Below are 26,005 nucleotides of genomic sequence, written 5' to 3'. Positions count from 1 at the left end.
CTAAAATTTTTGTTGAAGCTTTTCTTATGCATTTCAGATACTTTCTCAGATCATAAAAGAAGACAATTCTTTTTTAAACGTTTTATAGTGTTTCTTTTAAAATAGGTGCGAACTGGCTTTATAATAGTATTTAAAATTAAATAAAGTGTGGTATTTTGAGAAGCAATATAAAATAAATAAAAATATATTTATATCTCATTTATGCATCATAAATTAGATTTAAGGCGAAATAAATTAATGAAGCATTGACATCAAATGTTGTTTTGTTTTCAAAAGCCGTCACTTAAACGATTCAAAACAAAGAGACATTACATCATGGCAGACTATAAATAAGTGAGGACTTTCCTCCCCAACTGCCAGACAATACTCAATTTCAAGGTGTCCATTGATAACATACTGTCGATTAAGAATCACGACTTCATGCCAACGTTCATTAAAAAGATTTACACTTTCAGCTACATTTCATCCAACAAAAGGTGGTTGGTGATGCCATCGCGGCATTCTGAATATAAACATTTCACGCAAACCGGATAATCGACAATATCCGCTCTTCCAGAATGGCAACATAAGGCCATCCAACGAAGGTCGCGTGTACAGGCGCATGTTTTGTTCTACGGAATTGCCCAAGAACGACATTTAAGTTTTTCTTTCGTTTATCTTTGATATGCATCAGTGATCCATGTAATTCTAAATGTAAGCTTTTGGGTGACAATGTTTACGCTGATCTTATCTAACGTTTTCATTCATAAAGTCATTTAAAAGTTGAAATTTGCATGGAGTTGAAGAAGTACGTTTATACGGAAATTTCTTTTGTTTAATGATTTATGGCTTAAGAGATATAATTTTAATAATCCATTATCGATATATTTTTATTTTGGAAAAAGCATAGAATTGGTTTCAATTTCAAAATCATTTATTAGATTTTTTAGGATTAGTTATGCACGCGCAATCTAAGTACTTAATCTCTAAATTCAAAATTGATCTTGTAATGATGTCAGATATTGTTGTATCCATAATTTAACGGCCCCTTTTCAAGTTTGTCTGTAGCCGAAACTAATGTTCAGAAAGTTATAAAAAAATTGTGTTGGAGGTACTGAAGTAATAAGATTTCGGTCGGGCTGATAAAATACCAGTTCGAAATTTCGTCACAAGAAGGCGTATATTTAACAAATAATCATAATACGTTTATTAAATTCATTTAACTGACGTTAACAATAAACGGAAAATTTTATTTAGAAAACAAAACATGTTCAACATGACCGCGATGAAGTGAAATCTGGAATTATAAATGTCATGAAATACTGTCCAACAGATCAGGTAAAGTTCTTGAAGACTAATTCATGTTTCAGAAGTAATACATTTAGCAAAATGGAACATTTATTTTGTTTTCTAAAAGAAAAATTCTAAATTATTTTAGATACGATAAAAGAGAACGAAATAAACATAATATCAGTCCAATAAAACTAGAGGTTAGTTAGTTTTGTTTTACATAATATGCAATAGTAAATGTGGCAGCATTTATCTCCAAACAACAATCTGCTTCGCCAAAAATTCGACTTATTGAAAATTTCTTAGAATTCGAAGAATTGTTGAAAATTTCAGAGATTCAATCATTGTTTCAAACATTGATCTCAAAGGGTTTCCCGCCATTCATGATCAATAAACTTTGAAGGACTCTCATCCTGGGTTCTCTTTCAGCAATAACTTTTCTTCACACGATTCCCAATATTTAACTATTTAATATCGACTCATCAGTTACTATATTCTTATTCTGTTACTATATTCTTATCTTCTAACTGTATCTAAAGTTTAAAAAAAAATTTTTTTTCTGGAATCGCTGTTCACGTTTAACAGGAGAACGAATGTGGACAAAAATCGATTACAAGCAATATATTGTATACCTAAGTTGGGCTGTTTATCGAATTCAGAAATGTATTCTTAGTTTATCTATAACTTTTTTCAGAAGTTTATAAAGTAATTCAAAACAACTCTTCTGGAACAAGAATTTTTTTTGTTGAAAATATTGCATTTGATATAAGCGTCAAAAACTTGAAACTATGCCAATTCTATTTTTTCACTATTGATTTCTTTGAATGATTCGAATACGATTTTTTTTCTTTTTAACCCAACTTTTTCTAGACAGATATAAAATATTTTTTTCTTCATTTTAGCACAGTAATATTGGAACGTTACTTAATATTTTACAACGTTCTATAAACGCTATTTCGTTGAAAAGTGCCATAAAGGGTCCAACCGAAAGATTCAAACGATCCCTTAGCGGAAAAAAATGGTTGTTGCGATCTAGAACGATAAAAATTGTTTATTTATTCTTCTGTTTTAAGTATTTTCTCTAGATTCTTTTATTTCTTAGAAATGTAATCTAACCCCGCTATAATAAAGCCGGTCTATAAGTGAACACCCGGTTATAATGAATGTTTTTAGTGTTTCCGTTCGAACTGATGATTTAATGTTATTTCAAATGTTTATTGTGAACAGCTGAGGAATTGATAGTTCGTCTATACTGAACTCGAATTTCCTTTCTACCGGAATTTAAATTATTTTTACAAAATTTTTAGTCTATGTGATATGCGTAAAATCATATAATTATGACTTTTATTTAAAAAGGAAGTAGAACACATTATAAAGGAGTGTTTAAAATAAGTCATTTTGCCGAAATAATACAAGGCAAAATAGAGAAATTAACGAAATTAAGAAAAGTAATAATAAGTTATATTTACTACGCATAAGCTGAAAGTATATAGGAACCCTAAAACAAGTTAAGAATACAAAGGAAACAGGGAAAAAATATAAATATTTAAAAAAAAAATTAAAAAACGTTTTTTATAAAAAATATTTAAAAATTTAAAAGAAAATTAAGAAGCCGGCCAAACAAAATAAGCAAAAGATATAATCTCGTTATCAGCTCACACGATAATATCCGAAAAAAAGTGCTTTCTAATATTGTGTTCATGTAGCCAAAGCAAAATATGTCAATACAATAGTGAGAGAAACACCAAAAAATTGAAACGAAAAAAGAAGATATTAAACAAAGTAATACAAAGTAAATAAATACAAAACAAAACATACAAAAAAAAGGGAGAAAATAAAAATTCTGGAAAAAATAGAGAATAAAACACAAAATGTAACATATAAAGCGTGTATCAAATTCAAATGAACTTCCACTTATTGACATCTTTAAAAAATGATTTAAAATATTTTCGTAACAAGTTTGCCAGATTACAAAATAAGAAAATAAAAGCGCAAATATTGGGTAGTGGGATGTATTTCACAGCTCTTTCTTATTACAGTACAGTAGTACATTTGATTTGTCAGTTACCTTGGGTTGGCCTGAACTGGATGTGCGTAAGGTAATAATGTTACACAGAATAATTCAAAGTTTATAATTAATAAGGCTGAATTTTAATTATAAAATTTTAATTTTGATGATTCTAAGAGAAATTACATATAAATCAAAAGTACTAGAATTTCAGTATTCAAAAGTCTTAGCCAAACTCAAGTTTTAATGATAAATTTTTTTCCATGTAAGACAACATTTATTTTTTTTTTAAGATTCCGATCAGCTTTTAAATAAATATATTTCATTTAAATTAAAATGTTCAATTCTTTAAGTCCTTCATTTTTTAATAAAATAATTTTTACTGTCTCGCTTATTTTTTATAGTCGCGAATGTAATCATTCACAAAAAAGGATCCCGGTAGAAGAAAAGTTATTTCAATAATTTAATTCTGTTTTATTCTGATTTATTGGTTTTTACACTACTCACTGAGATTTTTTTAAACGAAAGTAGGGGGGAGGGAGGGGGGCTTAACTCGTTTATTGCCAGCCGAATGCAAGTGGCTTTACCATATGTATCATTGAAGAGTGGTAATTTACAAAGATGAAATTAAAAATAAATTTCCTCATTTCAGCAACCGTTTTAATATTTCAATTTTACATTAAGCTCATTTTTATAAACAATATGTTCTTAACATGCGAACACATATTTTCCGGAAAATAGTTGGATGATAATATGCGTGTAGTATACCACTTAATCTACTTTGATACAAACAACAGAAAAAAATGCTTTTTATTCTTACATAATTTTTCTTGTTGCTAAGATTATCTAGACTTAATTTAATTCTAATTAGTTATGCTACATATGTAAGGGAAATTACAGTAATTGAAAAGGAATACAAAATTTGTTTATAAAAAAATTCATATTGATGTAATTTTTCGAATTCAAGTAGAATATATATTTTTCTTTTCAGCAGAAAAAATCGTTTGCTAATACTGTGGTCACAATTGGTTTTGTCGAATTAACGATTTTATCGTATTTGACGAGGTGGCGATTGCTTAGCGCGGGCCCTGAATTATATATATATACATGTATATATATATATATATATGTGGGTAGGTGTGTATAGAAACTTATTTGGTGATGCACAAATAAATTATTTCCTGTTAAACTTATCAACAGTTTTCTTTAATGACTCGTTTTTATCTAATGCGTTTTCCTGCTTGGTCAACTAAACTCGATTAAATTCGCACAGAAAAAAGTTCATTGATCTATCGTAAAATATCAATATATATATATATATTTTAAATACTGTGTTAATCCCTTGGTGGCCCGCTTCAGAGCGCTCGCCTTTCAATGAGGTGAACCGAGTTCGAATCCCAGCGATGATGGGATACGAATTGCGCAACCGTCTCAAACCGACTGCAGAGTTAACTTAAAATATTCTCAGTCGGAGACGGATCATGTGTTAAAGTCCCCTTGCCGTTAGGCTAACCGTGGGAAGTTCTCGTGGTTTTCCACTCTATGTAACGCAAATGCTGGTTTGTTCCATCAAAAAGTCCTCCACAAAGGCAAATCTCTCTCAATACTTGTTTTAGAAGCTTCCTTGTCTTCAAGACTGGGTTCAAAATGACAAGGCTACGGAACTGAACATTGTTAGTCGTAAACTCAAAATTGGGTCTGCTGTTCAACGACGGTTATAAAACAAAATAAAATACTGAGACGATTTTGATTATATTCTCAGGGTACATCTTGAGTAACATGCCTTACGATAATAATCTTACATACAATAATTGTTTTATGAACGATAATTATCGATAGCGATAAATATCAAAAACGATAAAGATCGAAAACTAGCATAATCGATGACAATAAATATCTAATAGTTCTATAAAATCATTATCAACAATGACGAACATCAAATATGATAATATGTAAGTATAATCGATAATGTTGTTTATCAAAAAGTGTTGATATATTTTATTTGAGTAACAAAACTAATGACAAATGAAAAATTATTGTTAATTAGTCACCCTTAAAAAAAAAACGATATTTCTTGAAATTATGACGTAATATTAAAATTCGAAAATTTCTTAACAGTATTACGGAATATTCTTAAACTAAGTCACAATAGTACATAAATTAATCAATAATAGTTCTTCAAATGAAATATGCCAAATAGTATTATCCCATAGCAGCTACGAATCCTCCTTAATTCTATAAAAAAAATATTCATTTGTTTATTTTTCTTCCAAGCATTCTAATTTCGATTAAAGACTAAATCTTTTAAAAAAGTTCTCAATTTAATTATTTTGGAAAGAAAAATACAGTCGGATCACTAACTTCACTTTATTTAATCGACCCTTTATGGAGCAGTTGAAACAATGAAACAATACATTATTTGATGAAAAGAATCAAATCTAACAATTCCGATTTAAATAAAATAAAAACTGCTTAACTTTTCGCTTCATTAAAGAAATGAAATGAAACCCAAACAGAAAAATCATACTATTTAAAAACGCATCAAACATTCATTATTTATTGGGGTTAGAAATCTTTAGAATCGAAGACCACCCTATAATTTGATCAGTGGTGCGTTCTTATTAAATATCCACTTATCATTTTGAAGCCTCCTAAACAGCTATTAAACGCCTGCTGGTGTTTCTTTTATGTTTCCCAAACACGACAGCATCATCATCATCATTGGCAGCAGTGTCACAGGTGTTTAGCATAGTCATAAGAATCGAAAGGGGAGATTCATCAATGTGTGTTCAAAGCGTGACTTATACCTCAAGGACAGATTGAATGATGGCACAAAAACTCAGCATCTTTTGCAAAACATATTTGTGTCAGTGTGTCTGACTTTTGTATTGGCTTTCTTGCAGTTATTCTTCGGGGAAAGTTTGCATAACTTTTAAAGTGCTTTATTTTGAAAGGAAAATTCGAAGAAAATGATCGTGATGTGTTAGGCAAAAACGTAATTTGTCTCAAATTAATACTGTACTTCGGTTGAAGGAGAAAAGTTATGATTTTTATTTATCTAAATCCCCTTGTTGTGTGGAATTATTTTGGGCATTTAAATAAACAAATAGCTAATATATTGAAAAAAACATTTTTTCCTTCCTACAAACCATCAGTGCGGCGAAATTTCTGGCTGAAATTAACCAATAGTTAGTTACACGGGGGAACATTTTTTTTCTTCTGTTGCATGATAGTTTTAAATGGATCTTGTATATTTTCAGGTCACTGATTCAAATTCTCTCTCCAAGTTACAGATTCTATATGACTTTTTGGGTCCATTTTTTGTTGCTGAAATGTACAATTTTAAAAATGTTATATACAACAAGGGGTCGAATCAATGTTGCGGCAAACTTCTAGGGGAGTTCGGGTACATCATCGTGATTAAAATTGCATAGGAACCCATGCCCGGAAATGCCGTCATACACCACTAGTGGCGCTTCCCAATTATGAACTGTTTCTTCGTGTGCTTCTGAACAGGTCATAATAAGGAAGAGCTCCAACATGCTTACAACGACATTTCCAGGCATCGGTACCTATGCCATTTTAATCTTGATGATGCGCTCCAACTTCCCTAGATGTCTGTAGCAACATTTATGCGACACCCTGTTATATATGATGCTTCTTAAACTTATAAATTTCGACAAAAAATTACCTAATAATACCATTAAAAAAATCTGTAGCTCTTGGAGCAAAACTAATTTCTGATTTAAAAGTCCCGCACCCGAATTACCCAGTAATTGTAGAAATGCAGGAAAAAAATTTAGTCCCCAGTGTTAATAATAATAATTTATGTGAGCCCATACAATGCACAAGGTTCCTACTCAATTTCAGAAGAAAATTCCCAGACTAATATTTAGGTATATCAGGTAAATTTCAATGACAATTCATACCATATTTTATCAATATCATGCAATTTTTCATTAGAAAATTTCGTTCTTTTTTTTTTCTTTTTTTTTGGTAATGTCAAGTATTAAATTGTGTGAGCAAAAACATAAGATAGAATGAGAAGAGAAACATGGAAAAGTTTCACTAAAAAGTGGAATTTCGTAAAAGTATTCTAATAAATGTTATTATTTTTTAACTCGAATCTAAATAACTGATTACTGTTACTGATAATTCTAAGACTGGTTATTTTCCAGGTTTCTTGTAAAAAAACTTTTCTGACTATTCCCTGCTTTCTAGAGTTAAAATAAAATTCCCATTTTCAGATTTTCTCTGACTCGTGGGAGTCCCAAATGCTGTGTGCGAATAGCTTTTCTAATATTTAAAAAAAATCAGATTACTGTACATTTTCACAAAGCTGTGGATTCTCTTCATAATAATATTTTTTCCAATTTTCATAATTCACAGTTGGTTAAAAATACGCAAATCTAAACAAACAATCAAAAATAACTGTTAAAAACACACAACTGTTACGAGTTATTGAAAAAACAAATTATTCATCAAAGAGCTGAGGTGGCTCAGGTTATAGAGCACTCGCCTCCCAATAAGGTGAGGCAGGTTCGTATCCCAGCAATGGCTGGTCGATATGAGTTCCGCACCTAGAGCACCCCGACCACAGTGTTGACGTATAGTATGCTCAGTGGCAGACGAATAATGGGTTCGAGTCCCCTTGCCATCAGGCTAACCGTAAGGTATTCGTGGTTTCTCTCTCCATGTAACGCAAATGTGGATTTGCTCCATCAAAAAGTCTTCAAAGAAGGCAAATTTCTCCCAATAATTGAACCAGGATTTCCCTCGTCTTCTGAATTGGGTTCAAAATTACAAGGCAATGGAGTTGAACATTAGTAGCCGTAAATCCAAAAGTTGGGTCGGCTGTTCAACGACGGTTATAAAAAAATAAAATTATTCAGAAAAAGTTTAATTAAAGCAATGGAATCATTGAAAAATAGCTTTATAAGTTACTAAATGATCTGTTGATTAAGAAGTTACTGAATAAATCACGAGAATAGAGGATTGATAAGTAAATGAAGATTTATTTAATATTTTTCATTAACGGACAGTGGTTGGTACTGATCGTTATTCCTGATAAGTTTTTGTTACACGTTTTTGTTTCATTTAAATGACGTCGTAATTTCAAAGAGATAATGTCAATAATCATATTATTAAACTGCACTATTTTAAACTGAGTACTTAAAGCAGCAGTTAAAATGCAATTTGTATTAAGGTAAAGCTGATCATCTTTGTCTAATAAATTGCACGTTTATTTTTCTGCGTCGTATTTAATTTCTTCTCTAAGTTACTATCAGATAGAATACTTTTTTATACGAGGATTGAGACTTGTATAGAGAGTTACTTAATATTTTTCAGTAATGAATAGTGGTCGAAAGAACAGCCGTTATTATGACGACTGTTCATTATTAATATGACTATTGGCAAAGCTTTGTTACTCGTGTTAGTCTAAAAATTTAATTAAAGGTTTAATTAAAAAATAAAGGTCTAAAGGTTTAATTAAAAGGTTAACATTAAATATTTTACATCAGTTTACTAAATGATATTCACTGTTTATGAAAACTGTTGGTATACTGAATAACAAAAAATTTTCCTAGCAAATTTGGCTCAGTCTAAATGTGTCATTGATGTAAAAGAATGATAAGAATTAAATAAATGAGTGAAGGAGAGGGTGATTGAATGAATGAGTAAGTAATTCAAAATATGAAAGGAAAATTTTTTTAAGCAGTTTGATGTTGTCTAAATGTGTAACAAATATATAACATATATTTATTATACATTTAAATTATTTGTGTAATCGATGTAAAAGCATTATAAGGATGAAATGAGTGAGTGAATGAGTGAATTACTCAGTGACTGAGTGGATAGTAAGAAATCGAATGAATACGAATTAATAAATTTCGAAATCGGGAATCAGTGGGCTGATCCGCTTATAAATAAGAATTGTTATAAAAAAATCTATAATGTGTCGAACCGTAATAGCAAATAATAATTTTTATTTACTTTTTTTTGCTTAGAGTAATTACGAATTTTAAAAAAAAATTGCGCTGACATTTTTGTAAAATCTTCATCAAAATCACTTTTTGAAACATAAAAATATGATTACTTCGTCACGCTTGGATGATTTTGTGCTTTGGAGCAATTAACAGAAATTTTCCTTAATTCGATCAAATCTGAGCACGATTTTGTGTTTTTTTTTTGGTGCAATGTTGAGAGATAGTTTTAACCGGTAAATATTGTTCAGAATTTATAAATATCTGTATAGTTCAACTACTTAGATTTGCTTAAAACATTTATTAAATTGTTACAAAGCTTCAAACACCTAATCACGCATCAACGAAATAATTAGAAAATTTCGCAAGCATTCCAAACTTTCCAAATTTCTCCGAGTTAAAACAATAATAAGCGCAGAATCAACGAAAAAACAAAGTTAATTAACGAACGGGAAAAGCATTTCTATTTTTATTATGAATATCTCCTCTTCATTCTTTTTTACATTTTTCTAATTTTCTCTCAGAAATTAACTTACAAAATGAATAGCAAATTCTTTACGTTAAATATGCGCATTAAAATATATTAAGGCAATCACGTGCAAAGTTATGTAGTAATTACTTATTGAAATGAACAACTACATTATTCAATACATTATTATAACTAACTACATTATTCAATTACCACAATGAACTCTACACTTCAAAATAATTCTACCCTAAATGATGAACCATAATTCTTCTTTAAACAAGGTTTTATTTAATGGAGTCATTTTAAAGCTTTATAATTATTATGCCAAAAGAAAAATGTTCAAAAGAGAAAAACATGTGTCCCTAGAGTAATTATATACTCTCGCGTAATTAGCATGACATAACCGGAAAGTAATGTTTTTTTAGTGCCGGCTTTTTAAAAGTAAACTTAATTACTTGAAGGTACTAAAATATTCCCTCATGCGGTTTATTAATTTCAACGAATTTTGAGTGTTTTACGTATTTTAAATTATTTGCCGCTTAAAAATAAACCTTCGACATTTAATTTAACAAAAAATTTACATTTTTTATGGTTTAAAATTACAGTCACGCATTATCCTTTTTAACTCCCAATTTCCGAACTACATGTTCCTTTATAATGAAAAATAATAAAAGTATTTTTTTAAAAATAAAACGTTAATTACGTCAAGAAATGTTTGGATTATCCTTTTAAGCCAAGAGATATGGGGCGATTCGTTTGGCTCAAAAAAAGATGTGATAAAAAGAAAACTCCCGAAGAAGATTAATTTTAAAAAATAGAAATGGTATTTTTTTATGCATACAAAAAAATTTAGAAGTACAATATTCGCTCACAATCTTATACCCTTTATGAGAATGTAAATTTTTATTTTATTGACCACATATTTATAATTAACCACAATGGGATCTGGCACGTTATATGGTTAAAAACACATAACGGTTTTTGATAAACACAAATAATTATATTCGGTAGAGGGGAAACTTGCTGTTTATTACATGAAGTAAATCTCGGAATTAAGGTTTATTTAGATACTCGACTTTGGGAAATTCTCAAAAGAATAAACATTGGTATTGCAGAAAGTTTTTATAAACAATTTGAAAAATATTTTTTCTAACCAAAAGAGACGATTCGGAGCATTCATGATGTGAATTCAGCCAATGTAAGGCCAAAAAAGAAATGCTTTTGAATAATATCTACACCGAGAAAAAAATAGGGTTGAACCTACTAGAATATCTTAAAATGTAGCCTCTATGGGGACACCAAAAAGTTCGATAATTTCTATCGAAGTGCTTTAGTAATAATTTTGGTAAAATTAGCAATAAAATATGGTTTTATAATATGTGATAATTGTAGTAGAATTTGGTATTATTTTTATGATACCTATGAGCAGGTCGTAAAAACTATTCATTTGGAAAACTATAGTAATAAGAACTATAATTTTGAAAACAAGATATTCCTATAAACCTTATGAACAGAATAAGTACCAAATAATTGGTTCAAATGCCGTCTATTTTTTTTTCTATTACCCAGAATTATGTTTTTTTTCTTTCACGTGAATTGTCATAACCATAAAGTACAATAATTTCACCAGAATTGTTTTCTCTCTGTAAATGTTTTCAAATAAAAATAGGAGCAAATAGATCGATAACTTGATAATATACTAAACAAATAGCAGCGATAGATAAGTTATATTTTAATATATTGTTTTTTACGTGTGTGTAAAAGATGTTTTTTCGTTTGTTGATGCATGTGCAAAAAAATGTTACGCGCAAAACCGTGCTATCATTTGAAAAGAATATAGATTAAAGTGAAAACTTTAAACTTATTTATCCATCTTTAAAATTATTTTTCAAGCATTTAACTATTTTCATATGCTTTTATGAAATATTTCTGCCACAAAATGCCCTTTTCTTAACCGTGAAATAAAAGATTGTGAAAGCTATGTCCCGTACACAAAGCCGATAGTTTGTTTTATAAATGTATTAAGATAATCTGATGTCCTAAAATTCCCCGAAAAAAGTAGTTATTGAGTTAATTTAATTTAAATAGAAAATTCTGATTCATAAGATGAATATTTCGTGCTTATTGGAAGGCTAAGCTCCCTGTTCGCTCACGCTCACCAACACCGATGATTGTTTCGCAATAATTATTGTTTCTTGGCATAAAACAGCTGAAATTATTCAACTAAAAATATATGCACTAAAAAGAACAATTGTGCCTTCACTTCCTACTACCAAATATTTCCGGCAGTGAAGCTACACAGAGAAAAACATTCTGGCAAAATTTCGGTATTGTATGGCAGTGTTTCCCTAAGTGTGGTACGCGTACCCCTAGGGGTACGGGAACAGTCTAGCTGGGGTACGCGTTCTTATGCGAAATATCTTGCAACAAACGAAAATTTCAAAAATTTTATTTAAAAACAAAGCTATTCATGAAAATTTACGATTACTTATTTTTCTATTGGCTGTATTTTTCAGAGTTAACAGTTATCAATTAGTTGCGTCAACAGCCATTTGCGATTTTTAACTTTTGTGTAATTTTTTATAGTAAAAAATACATTCATTTTTTATTAGTGGTACACAGCGTTACGAAAAATTTAGAAATGGTACACAAAAGTCATAAGTTTGGGAAACACTGCTGTATGGTATGATAAAAAAATCGAAATTCTGGTTAATAAAGCCAAAATATATAAACCATTCATTTGGTACTTTCTTCGCTCATAGGGTAACAGTTTACTGGAAATTCTAAATCCTAGAATTATAGTTCTTATTACCAAACATTTATTAAAAAAATATAAAACTCAGAAGTAAATTTAACGAAATATAAGATTCTTATGCAGGCTTCAAGGTATGATAAAATCACCAAATTTTATTACAGTTAAGAAATTTTATCGCATCATATTATAAAAACATATTATTTTCTTATTTTTACAAAAATTACAAGCAAGGCGCTTCGATAAAAATGACTGAGCTTTTTAATGTTCCTAAAGAGCCAAAAACACGGTAAATTGTACCATAATCTGTTAGTTTTGACCATACTTTTTTTCACAGAACAGTTTCACACAGGTTACTCTTAATATCTTCCGCTAAACAGCGAACAGTAATAGCATATTAAATCGTGGCCACTTTTTTCGATACTTTTTATCTATTAACAAGATAAGATTTATGAGTTAAAAAAGTATATCAAAAATATTTAAAATTATTAATGATAAAATTATGTTAATTAGATCAGAGTTTTACACATTATGGGAAAAAAAAAGACTATGAAATAAACTTGAACTTTGAATATCTTTAATAACGGAATTCAGTTCTCAGGAAATGTTGAGCTTGCGTTAAATAACCTGAATGTTCCGAGGATGATGACAGCTTTCCCGTGAAATAAATGATACGAAAGCACATGTTTTCAAGCACATTTCGGTGATCGGCTAGCGATTAACGGATACAATTTTAATCGCAATTTCTTTATAATATAATCGCCATGTGGCCGGTGATAATGGAGTACCCTAGCAGGGCAGCACGGCACACTTTCGGGACTGAGCTATATTGTATTTAAAAACTTGCAAATCAAAAAGCATATACAGTACGAAATGTAATAGGCAAATTTGAAATACTAGAAAAAAATTTACTAGAACAAAAATGAAATACTAGAACAAAAGTTAGAGCTGAGGTGGCCGAGGAGATACAACACTTGCTTCCCAATCAGGTGCCCCAGGTTCGAATCCCAGCGATGGCTGGTCGATATGAATTCTGCACCCGGCTTGCACCGACGTCATATATCCTCAGTGGTAGACGGATTACGGGTTAGAGTCCCTTGCTGTCGGGATAACCGTGGGAAGTTTTCCTCTCCCAGAAACGCAAGTGCGAGTGACTACCTCAACGAGGGCTAGTTTCCCCCCAAATGCTTGTACCAGGCATTCTCCTGTCTTCTGGGTTTGATTCAAAATAACAAGGTCCCAGATTTGAACATGGGTAGTCATAAACTCAGAATTGGGTCAGCTGTTCAACGCTGGTTTTAAAATACTAAGATCATTATAACTATTCGGGTAAATTTTCTTTATATGCGTCCTTACATTAGAAGCTTATAAAAATTCCACTAAGACATTTATAATGGTCCCAAAATCATAAACTACTCTGCAGACGCAATGGATAAGGTTAGAAAAAATATATCAACCCTAACTACAAAACAATAATTTAAAAGTTCGTGATATATCCTTTCACAATACTCTACAGATGATGATGCCAGACATGAAAAGAAAAACTTCAGCAAGAAATTGTACATTTAGTATGAATGTGTCGCTGAAAGGACAGATGGGATTTCCATTGCGTGTAACCACCACTGACCTCCAATGGAAAAGCTTCGAATGTAAGCTGTTGTTTCGAATTGTTGCTGTGTATCAACAATTACAAAAGGAGACTTTAAGCACAGACTGTGTTACAAGCTGTATAAACGGTGATGAAAAGAACGCAATTTAGAACGACTCACCAGGAAATTGTGTATTGTATTTTTCAGGTGACACTACTAAAAAAATAAATAAATTAATTGGATAGCTTGGTTATTTTCGTTTTGATTAACAAAATTATAAAAACGAAACCTTAAGAAGAGTACAGTGGTGAAAAGTATGGTAAAATGTACCATTTTTCTGGCTCCATGTGAACACCAAAATACTCGGTAGTTTTCAATGAAGCTCTTTGGTAATGATTTTGGTAAAACATAAAATATGGTTTTGTAATATGTGATAAAATTTGGTAAATATGGTATAATATGGTATTTGGTAAACTACATTAATTTTAAACTGGAATTTTTTTAAAAAAAAATACATGTTTGTCCCGGGGTGGTTACGAGTTATACCGTACGAGTTGGTTCCTTTCTGTAATGTTTTTATAAAAAAGTTTTTAGCGAGCCGCTGCACGGAAGTTGCCATGACTTCGCGATTATTCTGCCACAGATCAAGATATGGAAATCTCCCCTTTTTATTTCTCACTTCGACCAAAAGAAACGGTTATTATACAGGATTTATTACTTTAAACGTGATATATAGATGAATAGAAATAATAACGAGATGAATTGAAGACAATTTGGAACAGCTTATTAAGAATATTTTTGTTCTTAATTTATATTTTATATGCCTTTCCTACAATTTCAGAGCCGCTTCCACACGTTTTAGCATTCGTTCCACCATTCAAACTATTACAATTTTCTACTATTTCTTTCCTTTCTATGTACTATTTTTTTTACCATTCTGCAATCCATCCTTTCTACATTTTTGCTTGCAGATACCAATCTTTTTGTGTTTTCTGGCCATCCATTTGTGCTGCATTTTTTGCAGACACCCACTTTCGATAACCACTTTAAATTAGCCGAATTCTTTCATTTATTCTTTGCAAAGTTTCTTTATTTATTTCATTGTATTCGTTTAATTTATTTATGAATTATGATAAGAAGCTATTTCTTGCTGTATAAGTCCAAAGATCTTCCTTTAACTCTAACCCCATTCTTTTTATAAATATTTTATTGTGCTGGTTGGTGTTCGATACTTTAATGTGTCCATATTTCAACGTACTGTTAACACTAGGCAGCACAGAGAGGCTTATTATCGATGTAAAAGCAAAAAATCAATATATTGGAAAGAATTGAAATTTGTTCTTGGACCACTTTTTTTTAAAAAAAAAGGGAAATCCCTGGAATTTACACTTACATGGTATGAATTTTATATTTTTATTGTTTTTATATTAATACATAAAATTATTATATTAATAATTTAGATTACAATATGCGAAATGTACCAAAATGGGAAAAAATATAAAAAACTATTTAGCTAATTTTAATTTGCTTTTTAATGATTAATATACTGTTAGAATTTTCATTCTGAAATTCCTTAAAATAAACAGCAGCAGTCTGTCTATTCAATTAACAGAAAAGTTTAAGGTAAAAAACATTTTTACCTTTACGGTTTTGAAACCTTTTACAACTAGTAGGGTGGAAAAGAAACCATGAATACAGAACAATACTGCTTTTTAACCATTTGCAACTAGCATGGTTTCAAAACTGTAAAAACGACATTTAACTGGATATTGAAGCTAGACTTTTCGTTAAATATTTGCTTTGGAGTAAGTTTATGGTTGAGCTGTGTTTTATCAAATGAACCGTGAAATATGATTAAATTAGATTAACTGGCTGTTTCACCCATCGAAAGAGATGGGAATTACTAGACTTTTTGTGTTTAGCAGCATTATGGGGCTGCCATGTATGAGTGAATGAGAGTATCGTAGTCCTGGGTCACAAATTGGTGAGTGCAGAACGCTGGGACTCGCACCCCCGGTTCTGTCGTTCATGAGTTTGAAAGATTAGACCTCTCCACTATAATATGTATTCAGCTGCAAGGAACGAAGTGGATGAACGGTTTCTCTTACAGTTAAGAGTTTGATTACCATCTTATTCATAATTATTAGACTGTTTGAACATGGCAAAATAAAAATTAAATAAATTGTTACTTAATGATCTTTTTTGAGAAATTTTGAGTGTATTAAAGATAAGTGAATTCTTTCTATTAGAACTAAATTTTTTTTGTAGCTCTACCAAAAGGTATGACGTACTTTATTATTATTTTTCTTTTATTATAGTGAATACTTTTTTTATTGCATATTTTAAAATTTTCTTCGTGTATTCTTTTGAAAATATAAATAATTTGATACCTGCATTCAAAATAAGTATGAGTTATTCAGTGATCCAGCGTAGCTCAATAGATTGTTCAGTGTTTTTTATCTCCCTCCAAGTTAAAAATTAATGTAGTGTAAAAAAAAAGAAATGCACAAGGATGGTACATGAATTATTTTCTTCTTCCATCTGCGACCGAAAACTAGATACATAAAATATTTAAAAAAAAGATAATGTAAAAAAAAAAAAATTATTCGTAAGTTTGTAATCTTGTTACTAACGGAGTTAAAAACATAAAACACTTACGAATTTCTAGTACTCTAGCTAAATTAATTAAGATATTAAGATTCTTTTTAATTATAAAATGTGAGATTTTATAGAAGATATACAGTGATTAAATTAGACATAAGATAAAAAAAAATTTCATGTTGATTATACATTTGTTAGATCTTTTCGTATTTGTACAACGTAATATCAAAAAATATAATCCTACAAGATTAAACCTTCATATTTTTCAAATAGTTTTTCCTGCGTTAATAAATTAAAAGTGATATTTTGTATGCAAAACTCAACTTATAAATGCATTTATTTTTTTAAAAAAAACACACACACATTTTGTAATAACGAATCAAGCATTCCACTCCAGAGTTATCAAGAAAATCAAGGTAGAATTCAGAAAAGAAAAACTATCGAAGAATCACTTTATATCACTTATGGAGGATTTTCTTAAAAAAATGCATCATAATTTTGTTAATACTTTTTTCCGAATATATATTATTTGGGTTAATTTTTACTCTCAATTTCTATAACAATGAAAATATATGTTTAAACACTGTTTTTCGAAGCTCTGTCGCCAAGGAAAATTAAAAAGTTATAGTTTAAGTGCCTTACACTTGAAGCAATGCGATGATTTTAAACTATCTAACAATCTAACTAAATCTATCTAACTATCTAAACTATCTAACTAAATCTTGCCGTGAAGAATTATCTGGGCTTTAGAACAGATAAATAACTTAAATATTTTAAAGTTAGTAAACTTTTGCAAATATCGCCAATTTGGCGACATTTTTCCACCTAGATGAAAATTATCAAAATCATTGCAGTATATTCAGTTTTTGCAAATTTTTATGAGCTCCAGTAATTCAGCATTGGAGTAAGTTTTTAAATATTAAAAGATTAGACCACAAACTCTTATCATTTTCACGAAATTGCGGTTTTTCCCCCTATTAAAGTTTCAAAATAAGCGTAAGCAGCGCTGGCTAAACTTGACCTAACAGTTGCAAACTCACAGCAGTTATAAAAATAGCATGCATTATTTGCAAAAAAACATAATTTCGTATTAGCTTTCGAAAAACAGCCTTATATTAAGGGGAGGTGGTAGGGCCTATATCAATAATTCTAAAACTGACCTTTTTCAATGAACCTCTTCTGCGCTAAACAAAATAATACTCCAGTTTTCTTCACAGAATATCTGTATATACACGTTTACACTGTGATAACTGTTAATGCATATCTTTGACAGAATTTTTTAAAAAATTAGGAACAGAGAACTTTTAAATTTATAAAACGGTTCATCATTTTTGAACGAAAGTCTTTCATAATTTGAAATGTATTGGTATTAACGCCAAAACATTGTCACAGCATGCATTTGATATAATCTCAAATATCCAGAAGAATCGATTACATAATATCATAAGTAATTTTTAGGAAAAGGTACATCGAAAAAGGTCAGTTTTGGCCTTTTTGATATATGACCCACTGACTCCCCTAGGTGATCAAAATTAATTTCAAATTAACTTTGGTAATTTATTTAAACAGCTTACCTTTTAGACAATGGAAAATGAATTTTTAATTAATTTCGGTTATTAATTTAAAAATTGGAAGCCCAATTTTACATAGTAAACAAAATAAATCATATATTGAGTAACATGCAAGAAAATACTCGAAGTTATCCCTTTCATTACTAGCATTAATTTTAGTCAGTGCGAAATTAATTCGTACAGATTAAATTGCTGTAAAAAAAAAACAACAAAAAAAAACGGAATTATGAAAAATGTTACAAAAATACTGAATTGTAACTAAAAAGAGTTAAGGAAGCTAAGAAAAAAACAGTCTTTTAATAATCATATCTCATAATAAAAAATTATATACATATTTCTTTTCTTCACTTTTTAAATTAGATAACAAAAACCTAATTAAGTTAAGAGGATTTTCGAATTAATATCCTAAAATCACAAGAGAATATGTTACAAGAATAAAGATAAGTTGTTTCGCATAACACGAAAGAAAATAAAAAAGGGAAAAATAGGGATAAAAACGTTTTAATAAAAAAAAAATAGCGACGGAATAGTATTAAAAACTTACTTTGATAATAGAGAAGAGAATTTCGGGAATTTCCTTTTTTAGTACTTAAAGGGGAAAACACTCCTCGACTGAGGTCCGCTATCACCTGAAGAACAGAAAAAAGAAAATTATAAGAATAATTTCATTTGGGCGAGAGAAAAAAAATTGAAAAACAGGATTTTCATGTTAATTGAATGTGAAAAGGAGAAGTAATATCTTTTGAACAAATTTAATTAACAGTTTTTATTTACAATATAATTTATAAACAGATTTAAGATCTGACTCTACCTTGTATGTGAAATGAAATTTCATGAAGTTTTATTATGTTTAGTTAATTATGAATATTGCATCTCAAATAAATTTTAACAATGCACTCATAATTAGAATAATAAAAATAATACGAGTACGTTTTTTTTTAAACAAAATTGTATATACTAAAATTAACTTTGTTTTATGTTTGTTGGTTAATTCGTGCAAAAATGAGAAGAAGCTTAAACCTAAATAGCAATTTTTTTTTTCCAATTCAAATTCATTAAGTATGTTTTTTGAAGTTCCTTCGCCAACGCAAGCAAATCCCTAATTTTCCCCTTAAACTTGAAGCAAAACTGTAATTTTAAACTATAAGTAATTATTATATTGACGTAAAGATGCTTATGGGCTTTGTAACAAAGAGATAAGCTTGAATATTCAGCAACTTTTCAAGCATTATATAACTAAATAGAAACGCTTTTCATTTTCAGAAAATTGTGTTTTTTTATATTGAAATTTTACGCCATTTTCAAAACTAACGTACGTAGAATAAGATAGACGAAACTTAACAGTCATGAATAACTGTTGCAAACTCATAAAAACTTTAAAATGTCAAATTATTTAAAATTGTAATTTTGAGCCGCTATGGCTCAGGACATAGAGCGTTCGTCTTCCAAAGAAGTAAACCGGGTTCGAATCCCGGCGATATTGGTCAATACACACTCTGCATCACAGTGCTGACGTGAAATATCCTCAGTGGTAGACGGATCATGGATTAGAGTCCCCTTGTCGTCAGGCTAACCGTGGGAGGTTCTCGTGATCTTCCTCTCCATGTAACGCAATTGTGTGTTAGTTCCCTCAAAAAGTCCTCCACGAAGGCAAATTTCCTCCAATACNATATAAAATTTAATTTCGAGTGACGGCAGACACTTTTAAATACAGACATTTTATATTAGTAGAATCCTTGCAAAAATACTATATGGAAAGAAGGGAGTAACTCAGTGGACACAAATAAATATTTAAGGGATTGAAAGAAATGTGAACAAATCCTCTATTATTAGAATTGAACTCTAACAAATCCTCATGAAGATTACGGTTTAACAAAATCTGCTTGCTGCCGGAGGATAGAGAGGAGTGGAAAGGTAATAATTAGAAATATCATCAAGTTTCATCAAGCAGTCAAACAGATTTTGATAATTTCAATTCCTTCTTTCTGATAGCGAGATAAAACTCTTGGTTTAGGGCGTTCACCTCTCAGCGATGTGACTTCAAGTTCGAATCAAAGCAATGACTGGTTGGAAGGAATTCTGCACCAGCTGAGATATAAATATCCTTAGTGGATGTCAGGCTAACCATGGTAGGTTTTCGTGGTTTTATTCTCTATGTAATGCAAATGCTGGTTAGTTCCATCAAAAAATCTTCCACGAAGGCTAATTTGTCTCAATGCTTGATCAAGGAATTCCTTTGCCTTATGGGTTGGGTTTAAAATAACAATTCTACAGAGTTGAAGATTGACAGTCGTAAACTCAGAATTGGGATGGCAGTTCAACACCGGTTATAAAACAAAATAAAGTTCTTACCGCCTCATAATGATTCTCAAAATTTCAGTAATTTGTATTTTTTGCCAACTAACTATCAGTTCCAATATTTGATATAATTGTGTGAATGTTCGTTTTACATATTGAGTTTTCCGACTAGTTCGTACTTAAATTCGTTCGATACGAATAAAATAGAACGCATTTAACAGTCACAAGGAAATATAAACAAAATATCGTGCTTAAAATGAACATGAACTGTTCTTAGAGACATGGGTAACCTTACAGTTTAGCGATTAGAGGATGAACAGATAGCGTTCAGTAACAAGTTTAGTTGAGAGTGGTTGCCATGGCAATCCGCATTGTAAATAGATCAGCTGTTACAATGTAACTTTAATATGTTTTTAAGGATTAAGTAAATCATTAAAATAACAATTTATTACTCAAAGCTATACTTTGATATTTGATAACTTGTAATTTTGAGCGAGGAAGTGACATTTATTTTGCTTAGTTTCTAAATACAGTTGTTAAACTGCAGTTAATAATAAAATTGATTTATATTCTAATACTCTCACTACCATTATCCACAGCATAGTTTATAGTACCATATTTTAATAAGGACCGATGTTGTGATTTCATCTGAACAAAACTATTAAAAGCAACTACACAGTAAAAGTTTTGAAAAAACGAGAAAAAAAATAATTGCAGTTTTTTGATAGTTTATTCATTTAGAATTATTCTACTGAAATATTGAATTGATATTCGTAATTATATGATCATAGATGATTATGATTATATATGATCATAGATGTCACTGAGCGTTCTGTGACATCTATGATCATATAAACTAGTGCGCTCAGTTGATTAATGAATTTGCTCACTTCTAACAAAAGTTTTTAGTAAAATATTGACATTTTATCGATTTTATTGAAATTATTTGTTCAAATTATGTAAGAACTAATGCTACTTTCAATTAGTTGAAATTGCAACTTATTTAGCTGCAAATTTTTTTATTAAAGGCTTCAAAGAGTTTATTTATTGGGAGTTTTATAGCAATTAGAAATAAACGTAGGCTCAGCAGCTAAAGAATATGCTCAAAATCAAAAATACCAGCAGAATTTTGACTGCTACTCTAAAAACATATGAGACGTCACATCAAGATAGGTCGACAACAGAAAGGATTGGACTATCACTTCAGGCAGCTGAAAATTTTGGATACGAAGTATCTTATGGACTTAGAACAGGTAGGGATTTTTTTAATTGGGTTGACTGGTTTTAAAAAAAATTTAAAAAAAATTCTCCCTTTAAAATGTAATGCAAGTGTAACGAATTCAACCATTTGCTTAGTTTTTTCATGAAATTTCCTCAACCAAATAGAGCAATTTTTTATAAGTTATAAATGAGCTAATGGAGGTTATATTTGTTTTAGAAATATCAACCTAATGGTGCATTTTGTTTTTGTGAAAAAAGTTGTAAATATGCTAATTGAGGTTAGATTTGTTTTAGAAATGTAATTTAAAAATAACAACCTAAAAGTGCATTTTTTTTAAAAAAAAGTTATAAATTTGCTAATGGACGTTATACTTGTTTTGGAAATGTATTTTGAAAAGATATTTTTTTTTATTTGCAACAGTTTATCAAATTATGACAAGCTCTTTTTCTGGCAGGTTTTATTAAATATACTATACATCAGAATACAATGAATTGTTTTTAAAAATCTAAAAAATTGCTTCTCGCTATTAGTATTGACAAATTACTTATTCGAAAGAAGAAAGAATTGCTTTTTAAAAACAGTGAAATATTTGTTTCACTGTCAAACATGATTTAAATTCCCAGTTAACTGTGAAAAAAATTTAGTCCGGATCTCAAGTGGGAAAAAAACAAGCCTATTTATAAGGCGAGTTATAAATCAAATTTCTTGCGTGTCTATTCAAGCAAATTATCTAACGGCTGTCGCATAAATCAAACAACTGAAAAAAGTACATTAGATTTTTTTACATGTCTAATGATGCTTGCCTATAAGTCAATTTATTTTGAACTCGGTTAGTTGGACATATAATTGCCGTACTTTTGGGTCATTTTTTATTAAAAAAAATTTTTTTTTTGAGTTATAGGTCTGTTAACTCTTAAGAAACAATAAAGGTACGGTAAGCAAGTATTATGTGTCCGGATTTATGTTAGTGACAGGTGCTTAATAAATGAACAAAAATTATGACTCAACTTTTCTTTAGCGGTGTGTGAAAAGCCAAGGTTAAATATTATATTATGTTCTCATGCATTCGTATAATAATAGCGCATTAGCTTAAAAACCATTACGTAGTAAATTATAAATAGTACTAAATATGACAACTTACATTTTAATTTATAAATTTTTTTCTAAAAATAGTTTTGCGTCGACAAAAAGTATTTAAAATTTTATATTACATTTTTAATTACATCTATGTCTTTTTACATAACAATTTCAAAAAGTTTCAAATGTGTCAAATTCAAAACAGTGGCGATAATTTTATTTTTAATCTGATACAATTCTATTTCTCGGGGTTATAATAAAAAGTTAGCACCACAGAACATAAATAAAGTACCCATTATTACAACACTAGTACAAGATAACTATTAAAGCAATTATTCAACACTGGTATTCATAACAGTGTAATATTTTTTACGTCACCAAAACGGAATAGTATTAACAATGACGAAGATTCTTTCAAATAAGATAAAAAATAGTTTATTAAAAATTTTGGAATTTTTTTTATAAACTACTTTTAACTTATATCGACCGCGGCATTAGTTAAAAATAGTTCATTAAAAAAGCAAACTTATAATTTGGGATAAAGGAAATATTATTAGACTTTATTCTTTTTTCTTACATTTGGATCTGCTCAGATATAATATTTAAATAGATTCATATGTTTTACATAAAAAACAGAGTTTATAAAATTTTATTCTCAATTTCTATAGCAATGAAAATACATGTTTTAACGCTGTTTTTCGAAGCTCTGTCGCCAATGAAAATAAAAAAAAGCTATAGAATTATCAGGGCTTTGAAACAGACACATTACTTTAATATTTTAAAAGTAATTAAACTTTTCAAAAATCGCCAATTTTGCAATATGTTCCCGCCTAGAGGAAAATTATCAAAATAATTGTTTTATTCTCAATTTTTGCAAATTTTTATGAGACCAATTAATTGCAGCATTAGAGTAATTTTTTAAATATTAAAAAATTAGACCACAAACGCTTTGCATTTTCTCAAAACTGTGGCTTTTTTCCATAGTGACGTTTTGCTCCATTTTCAAAATAAGCGTTGACAGCGCCGGCTTTAGATAGGATAAACTTGACTTAACAGTGTCATGAGTAGCAGTTGCAAACTCACAGCAGTAATAAACGTAGCATATTATTCGTAAAAAAAGCATCATTTCGTATTACGACGGAGCCTTAGAAAAACTGACTTAAATGTTTGTTTTCGGTGCCATTTTATTTGGTAGAATATTGCACCTAAACACAATTTTGAGCCAAAAGTAATTGCTAATTTTTGCCAAGAGTTTCTTCAAAATACATTCTTATCAAAGAACCATATTTTGATATTGAAAAAATATTTAATTTAAAAATTTTGACATTATAGGTAGATTTATGGTTTGAAATTCTATCCCTTGACGAAAACTATTATTGTTTGAAAGCATTTCAATTTTTTTACCTTTAATAAATTTACAACATTTTTGCTATAATCTACAATTACAAAATTTTAGCAATAGCATCATCGTAATCTATGGTCCTTATAAACACGTACTGTGCCTTTGGCACATAGTCATAATCACTATTACTTTTTTAATCGTGTTCACATAATAAGGTTTCAATTGCAATTTCTTAAAAATTTTGATTAAAAATAATCTTACGTTTATAAGGTAAAAAAATGAAAAGGTTATTGAATTTGTGGCGACCACCACCTATCGTTAAATACTTTCACTGCGCTGAAACCGTCTACCAGTTGTCGCGTGCAATCATCTCTTGCCACGCGCTTGCTTTTTAATAAGAAAAACATTATCGTTCTTTTTCTTGCCATATTTTTACAACTCTGTTATATTTAGTAATAAAATTTGTTAAGTTTGTTTGTTATGTGAATTCGTGATTATTGATAAGTTAATTCACCTTCTGATCCATACTTACCACTTACTACACGAATTTACAAATTCACGAGAACAAAATCCAAACATAAATTAATTATATTTTAATGGACTCAAACTTCAAAAAAAATATTACCCCAACAAAAACAATAAAGAACTTATGCTAACCATAATGAAAAAAAAATGATAGATTATAAGGTCCAAAGTCGAGCCACATTGTGATTCTAAGCTTCTGCAAAGGGGAAAAAATGAGTTCATACACCACATAAGCATTTTGTGTTCGTAAATTCGCAGTCTTTGTATTAAAGCCGTTCGAATATAGTTAGAAAAAAAAAAAGCTTATATAAAAAAAAATGCATTTATCGCTTCATTAATGGGGGTGGACGGCAGAAGGTTGCTGTTAAAAATCGAAAGATAATAGGAAACACACCGTTGTGTCACGGTTCCGGAACCCACACACACTCTGTCCAAGAAAAATCGATTTGGGAAAAAGACCATACGCCGGGGGGATGTTTTCCAGTTTCCGAAGTGATTAATTCTTATTTTATGTTCTTGGTGATTAAGGCGAACAGTAGTGTTAAATTTTCAAAGATTTTTATATTAACTCTCATCTCAGATGGAATCTTCTATCAAAGTTGAATTATAATATCCGTGTCTTGAATTATAAAACAATGCAAATTGGCTGCAACTTAATAAGATGTTAATTTAAACCATGTGGACTGTACCTTGAACCAAAATACGGTTCAAATTTGTACACATCTGCAGTGTACACATCCGTGACTATTTTCTTAAAAGTATAATTTAAAATTAAATTGCGGATTAACAGGATGAAAAGTCTGTAAACAGAGTACAGTAAAAGCACAAATTGACCAGTTATTTCGCGTGTTTAAAAGTCGATACGACGGTACCCTGGTTGTATTGGTGTGCCACTTAAGAAGAAGTACAAATGAAGTGTGAAGTGTACACATGAATATAAGTGTAAGCACACATGAATTCGCCCCTCGCTTTATATATTATATTTTCTGTTTTTTCGTGAATTTTTATTTTTTGTTTAGTGTTTTATTTAGCATTTTTTGCTTCATTCGTTCCATTTTCGTTTCTATGTTTTGATGCTCGTCGCACTAGTGTATTAATATATTTTGTTTTGGCTATATTAATACGATAATTAGAAAGCACCCTTTTTTGCGGATATTATCGTGTGAGCTGATGACGAGATTATAACCTTTCCTTATTTTGTTTTCCAGCTTTTTAATTTTCTGTTAAATTTCATAAATATTTTTGACAAAAATTTATTAATGATTTTTTTCTTCTTTTCTTTTAAAAAATCTTTATAT

At 29.8% G+C, this 26,005-nt stretch overlaps 1 protein-coding gene across 4 annotated transcripts in view; it reads right to left on the bottom strand.

Moving 5' to 3' along the window:
• LOC107439224 (SAM and SH3 domain-containing protein 1) overlaps window positions 1-26,005 on the bottom strand; it is a 131,237-nt gene that overhangs the window by 52,047 nt on the left and 53,185 nt on the right. For all 4 annotated transcript variants that reach the window (XM_043044430.2, XM_043044429.2, XM_071177061.1 and 1 more), the window contains exon 2: window positions 18,788-18,872. In XM_043044430.2, the coding sequence (XP_042900364.1) occupies window positions 18,788-18,872 (85 nt within the window). The remainder of the gene's footprint in view (window positions 1-18,787; window positions 18,873-26,005) is intronic.

Source organism: Parasteatoda tepidariorum, chromosome 2 (assembly GCF_043381705.1).
Source record: "Parasteatoda tepidariorum isolate YZ-2023 chromosome 2, CAS_Ptep_4.0, whole genome shotgun sequence".
In the NCBI taxonomy this organism is placed as follows: Eukaryota; Metazoa; Arthropoda; class Arachnida; order Araneae; family Theridiidae; genus Parasteatoda; species Parasteatoda tepidariorum.
Note: the sequence above shows the minus strand (reverse complement) of the source record. Positions and strands in the feature narration are given on the sequence as shown.